Here is a 22405-nt window from a genome sequence, read left to right as displayed (position 1 = left end):
AAGTGTAGCTACAGTTATGGCAGACAGTTTGCTCTGGATTGAATGGATTAAATGGTGACAAAGGGCAGTATTGTCCTAGTTTCCATCGATTGACCAAGTGTGTGTGGGCTTGCGAGATTGTTTTCTTTTCTGGATGTATATGAGCCGCATGCTGTTCGTGTATCACTTCTCCTCTGGTAAGTGTGTTCCTCTGCACTAATAGTTTCATTGATAATGGATGTTTCTCAATGCCTAGCAGTGACAGTGCGTCTAATGGTGTGGTTGATCCCTAAGGCTATGCATGTGAATGTGCATTTGTAACACAGTGCCCCAAACCGTACTTTTGCAGGGGGAACCTGCAAAGCAAACTCCGCCCATTTTCATAGCCCTGGTTACTGTCTAACGATCCTGCTGGAAAGTGTGTGTATTTATCAGGTAAAACATTGGGCTTGACTGTGATGCTGCTCACTGCCAGATAGCCTGCTGAGACTCTGTAGGATTGCATTATGAAGAATGAAATTTGGACAATGTACTGAGGGTAACTTTATCCTGGTATGAGTCAGTACTTTCTGAAGAAGAGGTGTGAAAATTGGAAGAAAAAAGTTTGCTGAAGGATTTTTTCCCTGTAGGTGTGCTCTATTAATATATTTTTACAATAAGATTTCTTTACTGTTGAGTCTGTGTCTGAATTTTTTCTTCTGTTTGTTAAGCCTGTTTTTCTCTTTTCTAATTGCTTATATTCTATTTTTGTTCAGCAAATCTTTGCCTACAATTTTAATTTTCTCCTAAATTGCATTTTACCAAAAAAATTGTCAAATTATACTACAGCAAAAAAACAATTGAAGGAACAGCTGCCATGACACATACTGCCCAGTCTTCGCCTGTGGCTTGATTTAAAGAACCATTGTCCTGCCCCACACTGGCGGCATCACTTCTGCCTATGCCTCACCACTGGGTTTAACTTTCTAGTTATTTAAGTTTCTTTGGGAAGGTGCACTGACTTGCAAAACAATCAGTGCACCACCCGAACCCGTAGCCCCCCCACCACCACCCACACAATCCAAGTCTCACAGTCAGCACTCACCCTCATCCTAGGCGTCATCATGGGTCCCCATGCTCCACCTTTGCCTACTTTCCCCACATATCCTGACTTCCTCACCAGCCAGTGGGCAGCATCACCCAAGATCCAGTGATGCATTTTAAACAGAAAGAAAAACTCAAAAGGTCCATGATCTGAGATAATAAACTCGAATGTTGCTTAGAGGGATGTTAATCTCTGTTAATGCGCATCTTTTTCTATTTGGTTATTACAATTCAGTTTAGTGTTTGTGCCATGATCAGTCATATTGCAGTCTTGTAACATATTTGTTGTTGCTTATTTGTTTTTAAGTGTATCACAACCCCAAAAAAAGTGTCCGTCTGGAAGCAGATTTCTACACAACTAAATGCAACAATAATGAGATTACTAAGTTTGAGAAACATTTGCAGAAACATCTGGAAGATGCCGTCCAGGACTTGCAGTGTGAAGTGCATCACTGGAATTCAGCCTGTCACAGTATCAAGCCCTCAAAGACACCAATGAGTCATATGTTTAACTTTCAATTCATTGGTATGTAAACTTTATCTCAAATCAAAATTTAGTCTTACCTATGTGTTGTACAAAATTGAAAGTAGCCTCGGTGAAATAGACAAGTAGAGGTTTTTTTTGCTTTGAAATTAGTTATTTTTCTCCACCAATTTTACTTTTTCTTCCCCTGTCTCCATTCCGAAAGGTGCTGACTCATACTCTGGTATAGTTCCACACACATTGGCATTGGCAGTGATGACTGTTGGTTCCTCAATCAATTATCAACCATCGCTGTGATCTTAGAGGTCAAAAATTGGCAAGCATTTTAACTGTAGGGCTAAACAACTGATTTTGTTCATGTCCAACATCCACATCCATCCATCAGGGGCCCATTCTTCTTCTTCTTTGGCCTCCTTATCTCGAGAGACAATGGGTAAGCGCCTGGAGGTGGTCAGTGGTGTGTGGGGCAGTGCCTGGAGTGGCTATAAAGGCCAATTCTAGAGTGACAGGCTCTTCCACAGGTGCTGCAGAGAAATTTGTTTGTCGGGGCTGTTACACAGTTGGCTCTCCCCTTGCGCCTCTGTCTTTTTTCCTGCCAACTGCTAAGTCTCTTCGACTCGCCACACTTTAGCCCCGCCTTTATGGCTGCCCGCCATGGGCATCAGGGGCCCATAGAAAGACATTAATAGGAACTAATGAGCAATTGGAATTGCGAATACACTATATGCAGAGTGGCTTATAGATGATTTGGGATTTATATGGAAGGAAGCAACAAAACTTCAGGTCTGGTCTGCAAGTCTATACCTTGCACTGCTGCCCTATTTATATCACAGTTCTTCGCTTATACCCTTTTTAAAAAAAGGAGAGTTCAGAATCAAATTTTAGTTATGAGCTTGAAATTTCTGGAGACTTCAGTTAGGATGAAGAAGGCGATAACAAAGTAAATCACTGTGCAGTGCAAGCAAAATATTGGTTCAATGAGGTTGAATTGCATTAATAAGTCAACTTCATGTGAAAGAAATGTTTAGAATGGGCTAGTTTCTCAATTTGATATATAGGTAGCATGCGGGCTGAACTGGTATGGGTAGCCTGGGCTTACAGTTTTACAGTTGCTGTCACAGTGCCTCTATCATAGTTGAAGCGGATTGAGAAATGATCAAATACTGGAATAGTTTGCACCTTTACTTTTAATTTTATTTTCAATAAATGGGCTTTTTTGGTTTATTACATTTGCGGTTTGTAATTTCATGAATTGAGTTGAGTGTTTGCTGCATGTTTTAAAACCTAGAAAAGCAAAAGATGCCTTGTAGTCTTGTGCCATAGCTATTGCCAATAGAAGTGATACTGTAAATAAAAATGTAGAATGTTGTAAATTTTCTCATTAGTAATGGCTAACGTTTAGGCTGAATTGGATTTTACTGATTAGAAAATAAAGCAGAGAGCATCACATCGAATCTCCATCCATTTTCCACTCTAATTCCAAAGTCATGAATTCAGTGGTTCCAGGAAGCTCCCACCAGCTTGTGGGTAGATGCATTTAAATGAAGCCAAAATTATGTTGTTGACATCATCCACATTATGGGCTGAATTTTACCGGCCCCTCAACGCTGTGGGTCACGGTGTGGGGGCCGGTAAAATTTTGTGGGGAGAGGCCCACCTCGACCCACGATGTCGAGAAGGGCCAGCCACGTATTACCGGTGGCAGGGGGACCTCAGTGCGGCCCCCCTGGCGCTGGGCCCTTCATCTGCATATTTAAATTGACAGTAATTTTATTCAAACTAACTTACCCGCTGTCCCACGCAGATTTTATGGCCTCCGTACTGAGTTCTGAGGCGAGAACCTGGTGGGGAGGGGGGAGTAATAAAAATTTCAGGGCAGAAGTGGTGGAGGAGTGGGGAAATCAATTTTTATTGGATGCGGGGATGGTGGGAAGGGGCTATAGGCCAAGTGTTATAAGTTTAGGGGGTAAAGTTTGGGTAGGGAAAAAGGAATGTGTTGGTCATTTCGGGTATAGAAATGACCATTGGGGGGGGTTGGGGAAGGGCCATCCACATTTTTTTTATTGTTAAATAAAAATTTCATATTGCTGCCCGTTTAAAAGTTTGATGTAATGCGAAGGGGTTAAAGCCCTTAAAAATGGCGCCAGCGCCGAACGCCGTTGCCGGGGACGCAGATGCCACGCGAAATATCACAGGGGCTCTGCAGCGGCTATTGAATGCGGGCACCCTGCTGAGTTTAAAGGGCGCAGCCCCCCCGATTAAAATTCAGCCCTATTTTTCAATATTTCCACTATTCTAGCACCACATGCATTACCCGTCTGTAAAAATTGGGCTCCACGACTGCTAGGGACTGAACTGTATATAGAAGTTTATTTAGAGAGTCCAGCAAGGATATATAAACATTTTTCTTGTGGAAAGGGTACTCTTTTTTCCTGTTAACATTTAGGTTTTCAGAAACCATTATAGTAATTGTTGTACAGCTACCTTTTATTTAACAAATGCACCAATAGAACCTCAGTGGGATTCCTATGGGAATTTCCTATGTGTGCCTCTTGAAGGAAGAAAGGAAGGGTCAATAGAGCAATACCCAGCAGGACTAAAAATGCACTGCACCCACCATCTGGTACTCTCATATCAGACTCTACTTTCAGAGATAATTATATATGCATTTGTCAGAAGAACACTGTGTGTGGATGCTACGATTTACATTCAGATTCTGCATTATGTGATATTGTTTTAAGCCAAGAACAGCCTTAAATGTTATGCTTCAGAATCATTTGAGGCTTTGCGTGTGAACACCAGCAAAATAATCAGTTGTCATGGATGTGTAAAGCAAGTTATTGATGCCTTGTTCTCTCGAACAGGTAATTTTACCTTACTTACAGACAACCAAGAGTAGTATGAGAGGGATGTGTAATTTTATCGTGTGAAAGATTTCTACAGGTCCAGGAGCTTATAGATTTCACTTATGTGGTCTTATGTGCCCACTAGCTATATATAGTCATTTACGACATAAAAGGAGGCCATTCGGCCCATTGAATCCATGCCGGCTCTCTGCGGAGCAGTACAGTCAGTCCCACTCCCTCGCTCGATCCCCATAGTCCTGCATGTTTATTTCTTTCAAGTGCCCATCCAATTTCCTTTTGAAATCATTGATTGTCTCCGCCTCCACCAATCTTGTGGGCAGCGAGTTCCAGGACATCATCACTCACTGGGTAAAAAAGTTCTTCCTAACATTCCCACTGCATCTCTTGCCCAAAACCTTCAATCTGTGTCCCCTACAACTTGTAATCAGTTAATGGGAACAGTTTTTCCTTGTCTAACATATCTAAGCCTGTCATAATCTTGTACACCTCTATCAAATCTCCCCTCAATCTCTTTTGCTCCAGGAAGAACAACCCCAGCTTTTCCATTCTAACCTTGTAAATATAATCCCCCATTCCTGGAACCATTCTGGTAAATTTTCTCTGCACCCTCTCAAGAACCCTCACATCCTTCCGAAAATGTGGTAACTGGAACTGGATGCAGTACTCTAGTTGGGGCCTAACCAGAGCTTTATAAAGGTTCAGAATAACTTCCCTGTTTTTATAGTCCATGCCTCTATTTATGAATCCCAAGATCCCATATGCTTTCCTAACCACTCTCTCAATATGTCCTGCCACCTTCAAAGATCGATGCACATGAACCCCCAGGTCCTCCTGTTCCTGAAAACTCTTTAGAACTGTGCCATTAAGTATATATTGCCTCACCCTATCCCTTCTGCCAAAATGCATTACCTCACACTTGTCTGTATTAAATTCCATCTGCCCCTGTCTGCCCATTTGCTAGCCTATCAATGTCCTGTTGCGGGCGGTTCGTATTATTCTCACTGTTAGCCACTCCTCCAAGTTTGGTATCATTGGCAAATTTTGAAACTCTACTCTGTATTCCAAGATCCAAGTCATTTATATATATCAAAAAAGCAGTGGCCCGAGCACCGACCCTTGGGGAAACACCACAGTCTACCATCCTCCAGTCTGAAAAACAACCATTTACCACGAATCGCTGTTTTCTGTCCTTAAGCCAATTTTTATCCAATTGGACACTGACCCTGGTATTTCATGAGCCTCAATTTTGTTAACTAGCCTTTTATGTGGTACTTTATCAAACACCGTTAAAAAATCCATATAGACAACATCCAGTGCATTCCCATCATCAACCTTCTCTGTTCCTTCATCAAAAAATTCAATTAGATTAGTCTAGCATGATCTGCCTTTTAAAATTCTGTGAATCAGATATGAATCAAAATATATTTTACTCTTTCAATGTTTAGCTTGTTTGAACTGATTTCATTTGGCCCATTATTGGTGGTTGTGTCTTCAGCTGCCTAGGGCTTAAACTCTGAAATTCCCTCCATAAACCTCTCAGCCTCTCTACTTCTTTCTCCTCCTTTAAAACACTCCTTAATTCCTACCTCTTTGACCGAGCTTTTGGTCACCTATCCTAAGATCTCCTTATGCGGCTCGGTGTCAAATTTTGTGCCATAGCACACCTGTGAAGCACTTTGGGCCATTTTACTATGTCCATTGCAAGTTGAAACACTGAACTAAGGCCCCTTCTGCCTGTTCAGGTGAATGTAAAAGATCCCAAGGCATCATGAAGGAAACTGGGGAGCTTTTCTAGTGTACTCAGCAACTTTCCTCCCTTAATGAACACCACCAAACAGATGAGCACATTTTCTATTTGTGGAACCTTGCTGTATGTACATTGGTTGCTGTGTTTGCCGACAAAAATAATGCTGACTCTCACTTCAAAATTAATTCCTTGACTGGAAAGGCTCTTTGATATTCTGAGGATGTGAAAGGTGCTATAAAAATGGAAGTTCTTTTAATCTTTTTTATAGTTCTTCTGAAATGTTCTTATTGTTTTGGAGCAGAATAACAATGTTATTAAACTATTTTTGTCACTTTGAGAAGCAACCCATGTCTCTGGACTTACTTAAAAGTAGCTGAACATTTCTGGCATCAGAAGCTCCTAATAGTAAAATAACTTTACATGATACAAGATTCCTACTTTATTGTATATACCAAAAAGTTTATCCTCCATTTTCCCCCTGTATTCCACCCTTGTCTTCAGTTGCTAACTTCCCAGAAAATAGCTGAGATTGTTAGTCTGGGTAGGGAATAATGCTAAAAACTTGCAACCTCCCATTTAGATCCGTGTTCTTACATGAGTGGTGTCAATGTCATGCAATTGTCCAGTTTCTGGTGAAGTAATGTATCTGTGTGAGAGAAAGTGAAAATATATCGTTAGAAAAACTATCTTTCCTTTTACAGTATTTCCATTTGCACTTGGCTGGGCAGATCAGTGTAATGATTCACAGTGTGACCAACAGTCTGAGGACCGTGTCAAAAAGGTACTATTGTATATGGGTTGTATTACCATGGAAGCATTTAGTGTGTAGTACATGTTCTTAATTAGAATTACATAATTTACCATAGTAATCCAATTGTTTGTATTTGACTAATAAATATTAAAGGGCTAAAAATGTGAAATGGTTCACTGTACAATTTTTATTAAAGTTAGGTTTTCCCCTATACTAATTTCTCTGGATATAATCCTGTACCTGCATAGCTGTAAAAATAGGAAGCACCACTGTTGGATTTAACTGGGCAGTGTTTCAACTAAGTGTTTGTCTAAACAAGTTATTTAAATAAAAAATGCAGGACAGATTCAAACTTCAAAAAGTTCAGCCTAAGCCCCGGGGAGGCTAAACAAGTAGGATCCATGGACTCAAAAAACAAATGGAAGATAAAATAGAAGGGATAATTCTCCAACTGCACACTTCTGGCAGGAAGTTGATGCCTGCTGGGGGTGCACATTTGAAATTCCGATTTAGATTGTTTATGATTTTCCAGTCATTTAAATTAATTGTCAGAAAAGTACATACTGTTTGTATACCCAAATTTCCAAAATGCACACCTAGGGTTGAAATTTATACAACCAACAGGAGTGGGTTATGAAGCATGGGGCTGAAAAATCAGAAGGGGATACACTCGCCTGGAACCCCAACGTTGTGACATTGGTTCCGTATTTTGTCAGCGGCGGGAAAGATGCAAGGTGGTGTTGCCACCACACTGTGCCGGGACTGTAAGTAACCTTGCCGATCAGGTAGTTAGCATGAATTTGCACGTGTCTGAATGTGATTTTACGAGGGGTTTTCAATTTAGGGAATGCCACACAGGGACCATGTGCCTTCAGATGCCTGGCAGTTTAAAGGTGGCAGTACCAAGGTGAGGCCTCAGTGCCACCTCTGGAAGTCAGCCATGGTGACTGTTTTCTGATTCTTGGTTGCCTTGAAGAGGAAGCTTGGAGAGCGGAGGCCATTGCCTGCCTGCGGCGAAAGGCCTCTAAGGGTGGGCACTGTCTCAGGAGATGGGCTGTCTGGCAGGGTGGGCACTGAGGGGCATCAGCGTGTTTTCAGAGGGGAGTAGCAAGGGAAAGGTTCCAGGGAAGGTTGTCTCCCCTGAAAGCACACGAGAGGGTGAGAGACCAACTGGCATGTGTCTCGTACACCCAGACGTTTTGGACCTCCTTAGGGAGGAGGAACAGCTCAGAGGGAGGGAGGAACAGGTGCTGGCTGGGCATGCAGAGGAGAGCGACAGTAGCTGGGCATGCAAGGAAGAGCCTATCCACGGCAGAGACTGTACCAGACTTGCCTCCAAATGTCTGAGCAAGCATATCAGCGAAGACTATGGCTCTCCAGGGAGGCCAACACCGACTTATTTGCCATGCTGCATGATAAGCTGCAACCCATGGGCTTTGGTGGACACAGCTGAGAAGGTGACCAGAGGCGACCAGGGCCTACACTGGCACCCCATTGAGGGAGCAAGGGTGAAGGTGACATAGGACAAGGCAGCAAGAAATGCACCAACAATTAACAGCAGTATCTTTGACAGCTATTTATTGACATTACTCTATAAGTTCTTAACGGGTGCAAAGCTGATACACGTGTGAACCTCAAATGTGTCTAGGTGCTCTTCTTAATGTGCGTTCGTGTGCTTCTACGAGGTGCTCCCCCTGCGCTTGTAGCTGAAGTAGAGGCAGGCTGCTGAGCACGCTGCCTCAGGGCCTGGGATGGCTTAGGCAGCTGTCCTCTGGCTGCCTGAGGCCTGGAGAGCCCTGGCTTGCTGAGGGGTTCCTGCAGAGGTGCAGGATCCTCCTCTGTCATCGCGGCTACTGGAGCTGGGGTCACTGGTGGAGGAGCCGCTGTCCACACTAGGACCACCCTGACAGAAGCTCCCAGATGTGGGGGAAGCCAACTTCTCCTCCCTTTCAAAACCCACTTGAACCTCCATGCTAATCAAAAAAGGACGAGGACCAGGTGCATTGAGCTCATAGTCAAGGCGATGGTGTGCAAATCTGTATGTGTCTCCGGGATCTGGCTCTCCATGAGAGTCGCCAACCTTTCGAGGGTGCTCAAATGCCTCAGACGTGGCAACACTCATGCCATGTTTAGGCTCCTCCATCATGGCTGCACATGGCCTCTGGCAATATCGTCAAATGTTCCCTTGCCTCTCGCTGTAATAGCAGCACGTTTTGTGCTGCCAACACTAGAGGCCTGGCATCAGCCTGGGGTTCAGCATGAGCCCAGCCTCCCGCAGTCCTCCGACTGCCAGTGGCCTTGCCTGTCACTGTCTCCGTCAGCTTTCTTTTTCTTTATTGGTTCCTGGAATATGGGCGTCACTGGCCAGGCCAGCATTTATTGCCCATCCCTAATTGCCCTTGAGAAGGTGGTGGTGAGCTGCCTACTTGAACCGCTGCCGTCCATGTGGGGTAGGTACACCCACAGTGCTGTTAGGAAGGGAGTTCCAGGATTTTGACCCAGTGACTATGAACGGCGATATGGTTCCAAGTCAGGATGGTGTGTGGCTTGGAGGGGAACCTGCAAATGTTGGTGTTTCCATGCATCTGCTGCACTTGTCCTTCTAGGTGGTAGAGGTCACGGATTTGGAAGGTGCTGTCTAAGGAGCCTTGGTGCTTTGCTGCAGTGCATCTTGTAGATGTTACACACTGCTGCCACCTGTGCATCGATGGCGAAGGGAGTGAATGTTTGTGGATGGGGTGCTAATCAAGCAGGTTGCTTTGTCCTGGATAGTGTTGAGATTCTTGAGTGTTGTTGGAGCTGCACTTATCCAGGCAAGTGGAGAGTATTCCATCCTGACTTGTGCCTTGAGGACAGGCTTTGGGGAGTCAAGAAATGAGTTATTTGCCGCAGGATTTCTAGCCTCTGACCTGCTCTTGTAGCCGCGGTATTTATATGGCTACTCCTGTTCAGCTTCTGGTCAATGGTAACCCCAAGATGTTGATAGTGGGGGATTCAGTGATCGTAATGCCATTGAATGTCAAGGGGAGATGGTTAATTCTCTCGTTGGCCATTGCCTGCTACTTGTGTGGCGCAAATATTACTTGCCACTTATCAGCCCAAGCCTGGAAATTGTCCAGGTCTTGCTGCATTTCTCCATGGACTACTTTAGTATCCGAGGAGTCGTGAATGGTGCTGAACATTATGCAATTATCAGCGAACACCCCCACTTCTGACCTTATGATTGAAGGAAGGTCATTGATGAAGCAGCTGAAGATGGTTAGGCCTAGGACACTACCTTGAGGAACTCTGCAGTGATGTCCTGGAGCTGAGATGATTGACCGCCAACAACAACAACCATCTTCCTTTGCACTAGGTGTGACTCCAACCAGTGAAGAGTTTTCCCCCTGATTCTCACTGATTCCAGTTTTGCTGGGGGTTCTTGGTGCCATACTCGGTCAAATGCTGCCTTGTTGTCAAGGGCTGTCACTCTCACCTCAACTCTTGACTTCAGCTGATTGAATGGTGTATGCTGTAAGGATTTCTGCTCTTCTTCCTCCTCAGAGTGGATTGCAGGTCCCCCGTCCCTGCAGCTAACTGTCCTTCTGCACTGTTACAACCTACATGAGAGAACACAAACATTTAGGAGTTAAGGTCTTCACATCTCCTCAAGCCAAACATGTGTGATGTAGATCTCCAGATGTGCTGTGATGGGCACATGAGCACAATGCCTCCTCACTCTCTTGAGTTGAGATTCTAGTCTCTCCATCTACCATTGCTCGGCCATTCAGGGATCCAGCCAATTCCAAGGCCGCAGCCTCTGCTGCTTTCTGAGTTCTGATGTCAGGATGCCTCCTCCAGTCTTTGCACTCTCTTCTGCTGTGGGCCCTTTTCTCCTGCAAGCACAAAGACAGACACTATTAGTCTTCCCTCGAAATCTGCCAGGACACAACACTGGTGGCAGCCATTTGGCCCATGATAGGGGCTCCCAAATGCCTCCTCCTCACATCCGCTGTCACGGGACGTAATGAGGGTAAGCTGAGTCAAAAGGCTGGCTGTTCTCAAAATGCAGCCATGCATCTGACAGGATCTGCTGCTGCCTCACACCCTTGCCCCCTTCTGGTTGGTCAGTTCCTCCCCATGTAGCTCTCCCTCCCATGTTGCCACAGCCAAGCCCCAAAGAGTAGAGTGATTTGCAGGACTCACCTTGGCAGAGTGAAGGAAGTTATTGATCCTTTATTGGCACTGAATCCAGTTTCAGGGGTGACCCCACGGTTGCTGATCTCCTCTGCAATCTCCATCCAGGTTTGCTTGATCAGGTGGGATTGTCTCTTTTTGCCGTCCTGGTGGAAGAGGACTTCCCACCTTTCCCTTGGAGCCTGGAGGAGAAGCGGCAGGGAGGCATCGCTAAACAGTGGGGCCACTGTCGGGAGAATTCTTGTGCCCCTGGGTTACATGTCCCTGATTTGTGGTCATATCCCCTCAATTACACGTCCTTGACATGTGACTGTTCAACTCCCCTTTTTAGATCCTAATAACTAGAATTACAAGATGAGGCGCCAACACCAGAATTTGGTTTCAAATCTGTTCTCAAAGCTCTTTATTGAATAAAACACAATAGACAAAATTTACTTAGTGTTCAGGTATACTCACTAACACCCGCCCAGTGGATCTTCCGTCAGTGAAGTGGGTTTCGTGGAGTCAGTGACCAGCCAAACTCCTCTTCCTGTGTCTGTCTGCAGATCAGCTGTCTTCTTTCTTCTTCTTTAAGCTGACAGGTTTTATACCCTTCTTTGCTACAAAATTCTTTTCACGTAGGCAGGATTTTGCATGATCACAGTGATTTACTCAGTTGGTGAGTAACCTCTTCCATTGTGGCCGCAATTCAGTGTTCTAATTAGTTCAGTACTTTAGCAGTTTATGCCCTTTATACTTAGATAGAATTGATTATTTATTATAATAGGGCACAGTAATTGCTGAAACAGTACAAGTATTGGTGTTTGATAATGCTAAATGGTTTAACGATGTCCTTTTGTTTGTGTGTCAGAGTTCCTTCTGCAGTTTACTGAGACCAGCTAAATTGTCCCCAGGTTCAAAGAGTTCATAAATGTAGGTATAAGTCCATTGAAAATACAATGGACTCCTACTCCAGTGTCTTCCCTCGAACAAGGTTGCAGATGGCTCCCCGTCAGGTCTTTGGGTCTTGTGTCCTGGTGGTCAGGTGCAGGCGTCCTATGTCCTGGTGCAAAGGTCTGCAACTCTGGGTGCAGGGTCTTGAATTCTGCTGTAGGGGTCTTCTCCTGAGGCAGTGGTTTACAGCAAGACAGCACTACTTGCCAGGCTGGCAGCCCTTTAAGTAAGGCGCCAGCACCTGCCTTTGAATCTGGTGATGCCGCCATTAATTGCTCAGTACCCGTCTCCGACCTTCCATTGCACGGGCCTCACACCTCCAGTCACTTAATTGGCTGGCTGCCATGTGATCGTGATGGTGTTCAGCCAGCCACCTGACCCTCATGCACAAGCGGCAACTGCTTCTGGGTCCGCTGCCAGCAGCTGCGCTACAGACTAAATTCAGCCCCTATTGAGCAAGGTTCCCAATTAGAAGTACAGCCAGAAAGTGATTCCATATTACAGAAAAGAAAAGAAAGAAAGGGGAAAAGATAAATGGAGGAAAATAAAAGTGAACGAAAAAAATTTTCCAGCTTATTTCTCATACACTACCTTAATTTTATGACTAATTAACTGAAAATGCCACATAAAATGTAAAAACTAACCCTAGTTTTTTCAAACTTATTGTTGTTATGAAACTGGTTTCTAACAATTTTAACTTGTGTTCATAGTAGAAAGGCAGTTCTGTAAAAGACATTTGGATACAGAAAGTGCACACTTCACTGACCGTTAATTTTAATTAGCAGAGACGTGCAAAACATTTGCGGTCCAATTACTATCTTTATTGCAACAATACTTCTTTAAATACAGGATTTCTAGTTATTCTTTAATCAAAGACTTTAACAGAATCAAAACTTCTCACCTTGGAAAAAGCTACATAAAGTTGTCCCTGTGTAAAAACAGGCCTAGTGATATAAATACAAATTTTGTCAAGAGTCTGGCCTTGTGACTTGTTTATAGTCACAGAATATGAAAGTCTAATTGGGAACTGTTTTTTCCTGAGTTGAAAAGGCAGATTTACATCTGATAGCCTGAATATTATTCAAGGAATGAACACTCTAATTCCTTAAAATCTACCTGTTATAATTTCAGTATCTATCATCACAGACAACAGCTTCCTAATTACCAACACTGATCCATGACAGAGTCCTTATTTAGGATTCAAGCTTTGTAGCAGCATTATAACTGCCACTGTTGTCCTGTCTATGCATACCATCCTGACTTGGAACTATATTGCTGCTCCTTCACTGTCACTGGGTCAAAATCCTGGAACTCCCTTCCCAACAGCACTGTGGGTGAACCAACCCCACATGGACTGCAGCGGTTAAAGAAGGCAGCTCACCACCACCTTCTCAAGGGAAATTAGGGATGGGCAATAAATGCCGGCCTGGTCGGCGACGCCCACATCCCATGAATGAATGAAAAAAAATTAATAGTGAATATCACACTATACTATTATGCTCAGGATAAAACTACAATTTATTTACGAGATAATTATACAGAAGCAGTGAGATACAGCAAGTTGCTGATGGTACAAATTTAGAATGTAATACTAAGTGAATCATTCCAAAAGCAATTGAAATATCTTCTTCAGAATGTATTTCTTGCACATTACTTGGAAAACTTTGGAGGGAACAGTCTTTCATTCATGTCCCAGTGTTTGTATATGTGTGAGGTGATATTCCTGCCTGCTACACAAAATCCAAGGGTCCATTCCAGAAACTGAAAATATTAAATATTGGACTAAAGATGTGTAGCATGGTAGTACCTTTACAAGAACAACTATTTGCATTTATATATTGCCTCTAACTTAGAAAAACAACCCCAGGTGCTTCATAGAGGCATTAAAAACACTGAATAGGAACACAGCACTGGAGCTTAATGCAAGAGTTTTAATGAAATTTTGGTGGATATTTTGCTACCCCGTATTCTAATTACCCACATAAGGCTTTCCAGTTTACAGAGGAAAATGGATGCTGACCCAAAGGTAAGATTAGGAGGAGTGATCAAAATCTTAGTTAAATAAGTGTGTTATTAGGAGGGTCTTAAAGGAAAGAGAATCAGAAGAATAGTTTGTTGGAGGGAGATACCGAAATATGGGGCTTGATTTGAAATCCAGAGTCAGGAACCTCCAACGTCAGGATAGTTTCCGGGTCCCAATCCCGTGCCTTGTCTGCTTTGCTCACGCGACGCTATCTTCATATGTAGATGCCCTAATTTGGCCCTGTGGTGCTGAGCTCTGCCAAGAGGTGGGAGCTGCCTGCTGAGTACGATCCTCAAGACAGGTGGCAGCCATGACAGGGCCTGTCGCTGCCTTTCAGAATAGAGGAGGCGGAACTTCAGAGGGCCAGCAGCCTCTTGGTGCTGTGAAGTGGTCAGATGGCCAACTAAAAGGACTGAACCCAATCTGAGACAATAACCCTTAGTGCCAAATCTTTTTCAACAGTGAAAACATTGCTTGATGGGTCCCCTCATTGCACCTGACAGCTGTACTCTAATCTGCACAAGACTGTCCGACTTTGACAATCTGCAATTTGAAAGTCACCTTCTGGCCCTCCTCAGCTCATTGACTAGCTCCTCAAGGAGCTTAATGGGCAGTTAATTGAAGGCGAGCAGGTTCCCAGATCCCCCCCACCTCAGTCCTTGCTTTCAAAATAGCAGTGGATCCTGAGGTTTTGGGACACTGACACACCATCCAGGAGCTTACCAAGGAGAGGGGCATGGCCATGGAAAGATTTGAACACCATGATGAACATTTTAAATTTAAGGTGCTGAGGTACTGCGGCCCAATGTAAGTCAATGAAGGTGGAGTGACGGACGAAGGGATCACATTTGGGATAACAGATGGGCAGAAGAGTTTGGATGATGAGATAGGTGAAGAGGTGGGTGATGCTACAAAGGTGGATGTAAGCAATCTTTGCATTGGAGATGCTATGGATTTGCAGACTCAGCTTGGAGTTGAATAGGAGACAAAAATTGTGAACAGTGGTTCAGTCTGAAACAATGACCAGGAAAGGCAGATGAAGTCGTAAGTCAGGATATAGAGCTTGTGGAACAGGCCAAAGACAGTTCCTTCAGTCTCACCATTGGTTTAGTTGGAGAAAGTCACAGCACACTGTTACGGCCACGATGTGGGCGGTTCCCACTGTTCAACTCCCCACCTGACTGCAGCAAGTATTTTGTTATTAGGGTTTAACTCCTCGGTGTTTTATTTTTCAAATAAACAGACAGTGACAGGTTTTCTTGTAGGTTTAAAAAAACAGAAAATCAATTATTTATTGATCAATACGCTTTATACCAAAATCGTCACAAAACTGCATCCACTCACGCATTCGCTCACATACATAAACACACGCACCCAGGAAGCGATAGAAAGAGAGGGGATAAAGGAAAAATAAATTTTTAATTGAGGGAGGTCATGATAAACCTGTTGAATTCTCTTGGAAATCAAGTTCTCAATGGGTGCAGGCCTGAGATGACTGTAGATTTCTCTCTTGATAGAAAGTTCACGTGAAGACAGTGGGTCATTTCTAGTTCGCTGCTGTCTAATGTCGATGAAGGATTCTACAGCAGGGCATGTGCCTTCTGGCTTGCTGGAAAACAAGCAGCTGGATATTGTTTCTCTCTTTCTCTCTTTAGGCTGTTTTCTTTTAAGGTCAAGCTGTATTACTTCTCATCTCCTGGTGGGAGACGTTCTGATCTCTTCCCCCATGGTGATCGCACAATGACCCAGAATGTGGCTACTTCACACTTTCTTTGTTTCAGAAGAAGACATTCAATTCTGGAATGTTTTAGGGTGGGGTACCGTTGATACCTCTTAGCTTTGAAGATTTGTTCTTTGTCTTTGTCAGACAATGTGAATACACAAAGGCTAATTTTTTTCTTTTTGGTGGTCATTTTGGACCTTTGTTCACGTTTTAAAATAAAGGCTCATTTTTAAAAGACAAAGTCAGTTGTTCATAACTCTTCCGAGTTTGTCCACAATTTGTATCATTCCATTTCCAGTGTGCGTGACACCTCCATCTTACAACTGCTGCAGTTGACATTGTTGTAGCAGCCATTTCTGGTTCAAGTTTAAGTTTTTTCATCATTCTTATTTTGGATGAGGTACCATTTAAAAAAAAAATACATTTCTTTTGGTTACATGTTGTCAAATGGAATTGTAGTTTCTCTCGCACCAGTTTGTAGTACTTTAGGAACGTTAATCTCCAGGACCATGTTATTGTTAGTGAAGCTTGTAGTATGCAAATTTCTGTTAACTGCTTGTGGCACGGTTTAACCCCTTAACTACTGCTTCCATAATACATGGGATTAATCATTCAGGTTCTGGCACATTGATAGTTCTTAGTTCTAGTGTAATGGTGGGTGATGCATTGTTTTTTAGCCCCTGTGAGGTATCTGGGATTTCTTCCTGCCCCTTGTTCTTGCTGAGTTCTGACTCTAAATTAATAATAAATAAAAACAAGAAATGCTGGAAATACTCAGCAGGTCTGGCAGCATCTGTGGAGAGAGAAGCAGAGTTAACGTTTCAGGTCAGTGACCCACCACTGGCCACTGGCCTGAAACATTAACTCTGCTTCTCTCTCCACAGATGCTGCCAGACCTGCTGAGTATTTCCAGCATTTCTTGTTTTTATTTCAGATTTCCAGCATCCGCAGTATTTTGCTTTTATTATCTGACTCTAAATTGTTGAGTTTAATTGGTTTTGTATTTGGAACCTGATTGTTTGGTTCTTCAGTGGGTGGATCCATACTGACCTCACTTTTAGTTTTCTTGTGAATTTCACAAGTATGGTTCACTTTAGGATATGTTACCTTCCTTTTTCCTTTCACTTTAGAGATGGGTGTTTCCCTAATTTGCCCCATGTCCTCTGGGACACCACTGCTCGCAGGTGGTTGTCCAGCTTCCATTGCACTCCCCTGTGGCACTACTAATTTATATCATTTGTATCATCGCACTTAGTCCATAATTTGTATCATCATACTTCCGGTGTGTGTGACAACATACTAGACTGGATATCAGACAAACAATCTGTTGGCACAGGTGCAGGCACAGAGTCAAGAGAGGAGTGAAGAGATACAACTGTGTATATGTGGAAGCTGACCCCTGAATGCAGATGATGATGTCATGTGATAGTATGTAAATGAGGAAGTGGAGGGGTCATGAATGGATCATTGGACACTTCTGGAGTTGATGGTATAGGGGTAGCAAGAGCAGCTATTGCTAAAATGCTTTAATTATGATTGGATAGGTAACATTTGAACCAAATATGGACAGCCCAATGAGCTGGAAAATGAAGGATCATTGAACGGGGCTGGTACAATAGGTTATGTGGAAGGCTATGTAGATGTCAAAGGAGGAGGAGTAAGGATAATGCACCACTGTCACAGTCACAGAGAATGTCATTCCCAACAGAATAATTTTGATGGCAGAAAACTTATTGGAAGGATTCAAACAGGGGTTGTGGGAGAGATGGCATGATCTGGGAGGCAACTTATTATATTGCTAAGAAAAGCCTTTCATGTCACAGATGAGGATAATTATCCTCTTTTCTAGATATTCCTTAATGGGTTGGCCATTACTGTAGTTACTTTAGTTTGTGTGACTCTGGTTCTGTGTTTGACACTTCTATCATTCTAAGGAGACTGGCTAAGTTGGAAATGCCTAAGTAAAGTTTAGTGCACAATTTACTGTAATAAAGGGTGGGATGCAGGGTGAAGACAAATTCCCAGTCACTATTGAAGGCTGTATTCCATAGCTGAACTTAAATCAAATACTGACAGAGTATGAAGGCAATGTATCAAAAGATACTAACACAAAAATATGCAAAAATCACCTTTTTCATTAAATTATATTCAATGCATCATTGATAAGGCATGAAGTGCAACAACAAGAAAAATCAGAGGTCTCAAAAGATATTTTTGACTGGAATCATGTGATCTTTCCTTACTTTGTGTAGAAAACTGCAGCTTACTGCATGAGTCTGCATTCATTTCTCCTATCATCAACATCAGTTGTACTGTCAGCTATTCAGCAGGATGGACAATACTATTACAAATACACTATCGTGTTGTAAAAGTGTGTATGGAAATTTGAAACTTCCTTTGTAATTTTATCATATTACCACATTTGAAACCCTCAAGATGCTGAAATTTTAGTCTTAGGAATGTTTTAGCCTGTTGACTCATTGATGCTCTGGGTCCCCTGCTAAACCATGAGTTTGCTTAGGTTTTTTTAATACTAAATTGAGGAAAAGACTGGAGGGGCTCATAAATGTTACTAACATTAAAATGGCATCACTTCCTTTGGAAATGAGGGAAAAATGTCCAAAAGAAAAAAATCATGGTTAACTCGCATACTTAAGTATGAAAATGTTCTAGAATTTTTTCAGGATGGCTTAGTGCCAATCCTGCAAGGGTTCCATCCCAACAAAGTTCTTTATCCAACAAGTATCTTCAATGATAAATCATCATGGATCTTTGAGCCCATTCCGAACAATACCAATTGTGTCTGGGTAAGTAGCTCACAAGTTAGCAATTTTGTTTGGATGTGCATGTTAGTGGTGGAGAATGGAATGCTTTTCCATTTTTGGCGCTGGTGTATGTATGAAGCACCATTAAGTCATGTATAGTTTGGCTAGCAGAGAAACCTTGCTGTAGATTTACCTCTGCACTGGTGTGATATTTCTATACTCACCACCAGACATTCTGATAACTTCTGAGTAAGAGTGCACAAGGCAAAGCAAAATCATGAATCTGTTTATAATGAATAAATTTATGATTTTGCTACACCTAGAGCACAAGGATTCCTTCAGTTTTATTCTGCTAACTTAGAGTCCAAGCTCTCTAGATTGATCACCTTACACTTTACAGGATGATTGCAGCTGTTGGAAGAGGACACTTCATGCCATTCAACTAGACTGATTTCAGACACGTCTCATATGTGAAAGCAAACTATTCCGCTTGACCCCATTGCATTTGCATTTCTAACAAATATATTATTAACTATCATTCATTATAATTCCTTTTCCTTAATTGATTACAAAGTGGATTTAGAAAGCAGAGAAAGAACAAGACAACAGAAAAGATGCCAACTTCCTGTAAGACCCTAAGAAAACTTATTTCACCAGTTCTATCCTGAAATTCCCTTGAGGCAAAAGGTAATTTCATGGGCATCTAACACCATAGCCCACAATAGCTTGTTAATGCTTCAAATCCCCACTCCCCCACTTGAAAAATAGCCAAGCAATCAAACTACATCCAGTAACTAAATAAGTTATAGAATTTCTAATGAGTTTTCTCAGCTGCCTCTGTTCCCTATGGTCTCATCCTGGATGAACAGAAATTTCCTCCAACTAAATACTGGGAGGACCGAAGCCAGTGTCTTTGGACCCCACCACAAACACCATTCCTTAGATACTGATTCAATCCCTCTCCCTGGCAACTGTCTGAGACTGAACCAGTCTGTTCTCAACTTTGCTGCCATATTTGACCCCGAGATGAGCTTCCAACCACATATCCACACCATCGCTAAGACTGCCTATTTCTACCTCTGTAACATTGCCCGATTCCATCCCTGCCTCAGCTCATCTATTGCTGAAATGCTCATCCATGCCTTTGTTCCCTCTAGACTTGACTATTCTAACACATTCCTGACTGACCCCACATTCTTTCCACCATAAACTTGATGTAAATGCAGGAAAACGTACACTGAACGTGTGAAGGTTCCAGCTCCGTGTCTCTTTATTCCACTGGCATCAAACATGAAAGTACACTCATGAAGAAAAAAACTTATCTTAAAGAAACAAACGCATTACAGTGGACGACCGTGCTCGCCACCCTGAAGCAGGAGAACTGTTGAGGGTTTAACTCTTTGTTTTGAATCAGCAGTGTTGCAGACATGTTTGTTAAACAATGGGACATGTGATTGCCTTGCTCTCGGCAGGAGTGCAAGTTTGCGATCCTGAACCATTCTCTCTCTATCTCTTATCCATTTTTCACAAGGGGGTTTTAGACTTAAATACTGTACGTGAAGCACCAGAAGAACAAAGTTGAGAGCAGGCATGCTCATGGCCCTCCTGTTGCTAGTTCCACTTGAACCCGTGAGCCACAGATTACTTTGATACCCATATCACCAGAGGCCTCTTCACATCTCAGCGCTTCTTGATCTCTGGGGCTTCTGTGCTCCCTAACTAGTCCTCCATGGCCTTTGGTAACTGGGCGCATACCCTAATTCGCCCCTGTTGGCACCATTTCCCAATTGCTGACGCAGATCTTGGGTTGCTCCCTCTGGCTCTTTCTTCTCCTGACCTCGCTTCTGCCTGCTGCGGATGGCTCTCTGGCTCCACCCCTGAACTTGCCAAAAACTGCTCCAATCTGGCACTCTCCACGACCACCTACTGGCCCAGAGGTTTGCACCTAGAGGAGAAAGTCCAATTGAAGCAGAAGCTGCTCCAAACTCTGAGGAACTGCTTGCTCATCAGTTCACAGCAGCTGTCGAGGAGATAGCACGACCCACCTGCTAGATTAAGGTTATCCAAAATTCTGCTGTCCATGTCCTAACTCATACCGTCCTGTTCACCCATCACAGTTTGCTCGCTAACCTACATTAGCTTCTGGTTAAGCAGTGAATCAATTTTAAAATTCTCATCTCTTTTTTCCAAATCTTTCCATTCCCTCCATGGCCTTACTCCTCCCTATATCTGTAATCTCCTCCAACCCTACAACCATCCGAAATATCTGCTTTCCTTCAATTCTGGCCTCTTGACCATTCCAAATTTTAATCTTTCAACCATTGGCAGTTGTGCCTTCAGCTGCCAAGGCCTTAAGCTCTGGAATTCCTTGCTAAACCTCTGTACCTCTTTTTTCTCCTTGAAGATGTTCCTTAAAAACTACCTCTTTGACCAAACTTTTTATCATTTGCTCTAATATGTTGCTTGTTGTCAAATTTTGTTTGATCACACTGCTGTGAAGCAACTTGGGATCTTTTTTTACAATGTTAAAGGCATAATTTAAATACAATTTGTTGTTGTTGTTGTAAGACCTTGATTTAGTGCCCAGGACAAAAAGACATGTAAACCTGTCACTGTGGGAAATAAATTGTATCTTCAGACTGAGGAACAATTCTATCTAATGACTTAACTGATATCCATGATTTACCAATAAGCAAAAAAAGTTTAATAGTTAAATACTAGAATTTTAGCCAGAAGAGTGGCTGCCATATCATATATTAACAACCTACAGGGTTGTAGCTCCAAATTAACTGTAATGCCTATAATATCGTAAACTTCTTGTCTTATTTCAACATGTCTGGCTACAAATGTTGAGAACCCCATCTTCGTAACGCAAAGTACCTTTTAGAGAGGCAAAACAAGCAAGCAATGAAAACAACCTGTTACTTTCATTCAATGTTTTGATCAAAAATAGCTGTTTTACATGCACAAATAAGCACGGGAAGAAGAAGGGTGAAATACTCGCCTTTTAGCTGTATTAGGCATCATTCTATGAATTAAATTTAGGTTTCATATACAATATTTCCCATTCTGTAGAGTTTCAGTAATACATTTTCCTCAGATGAAAAGGTGTTTTTTAAGATTCTATATAAATGCAACTTAACTATGTTTCCTTGTTTGCACAGATACCTTAAGAGTGCCAGAGTTCTATCTATAACTGCCTCCTTTTCTTTGACTACATGCTGCACCTTGGTGATATCATCTATAGACATAAGGCCAGAAATTTGTCTCGGGCAGTGGCGCAAAAAGGTTCATATAAAATTGACCACCTGTTAAATGCAGTGCCTGATATTCAGTTGCTTTGCAGTCAGTGGAATTAAATATCAGGCGCTGACATAAAGCAGGCAGCTGATTCGATACTGTCCATTTTGTGCCACCATCCGAGACGAATTTCTACCCCATGGGGTTAGCTTTCATATTTATGTTGAGGACCAAGCTTTCCACTGCCATCACTGCTGTCCAACATTAAGCTAGTACTTTATCCAATTTAGTAGAGTGAAGGCAGCCTGTTTGACTACATATTAATCCCCATTACATCCCTTCCTCAGCTGCTTGCTCAGGGTCAGCAAATTGGTGTACAATATTGGTGTCATAGTTGATCTTGAATTGAGCTTTAAACCCCCTATCTTATCCATACCTTTCCACATCTGCAGCATTATCTATCTCTGCAGTTGCATCATTTCCACTCTTACCAAAATTTTTATCCATGTCTTAGTTTCCTCTAGCTTCCACTTTTCTAACTCAATGTTCTCTGATCTTCCACTTTTTCCATGCTACGTAAACTGAGTCAACCAAAACTACACCACCCACATTTTATCCTACATTAATTCCCACT

At 42.7% G+C, this 22405-nt stretch overlaps 1 protein-coding gene across 3 annotated transcripts in view; it reads left to right on the top strand.

Annotated features, from left to right (window-relative positions):
• LOC137347529 (zona pellucida-binding protein 2-like) overlaps positions 1-22405 on the top strand; it is a 119424-nt gene that overhangs the window by 48840 nt on the left and 48179 nt on the right. For all 3 annotated transcript variants that reach the window (XM_068011992.1, XM_068011985.1, XM_068011998.1), the window contains 2 exons: positions 1370-1588; positions 6862-6941. In XM_068011992.1, the coding sequence (XP_067868093.1) occupies positions 1370-1588; positions 6862-6941 (299 nt within the window). The remainder of the gene's footprint in view (positions 1-1369; positions 1589-6861; positions 6942-22405) is intronic.

Source organism: Heterodontus francisci, chromosome 2, assembly GCF_036365525.1.
Source record: "Heterodontus francisci isolate sHetFra1 chromosome 2, sHetFra1.hap1, whole genome shotgun sequence".
Lineage (NCBI taxonomy): Eukaryota > Metazoa > Chordata > Chondrichthyes > Heterodontiformes > Heterodontidae > Heterodontus > Heterodontus francisci.
The sequence above is the reverse complement of the archived record's forward strand: the minus strand, read 5'-3'. Positions and strand labels throughout refer to the sequence as shown.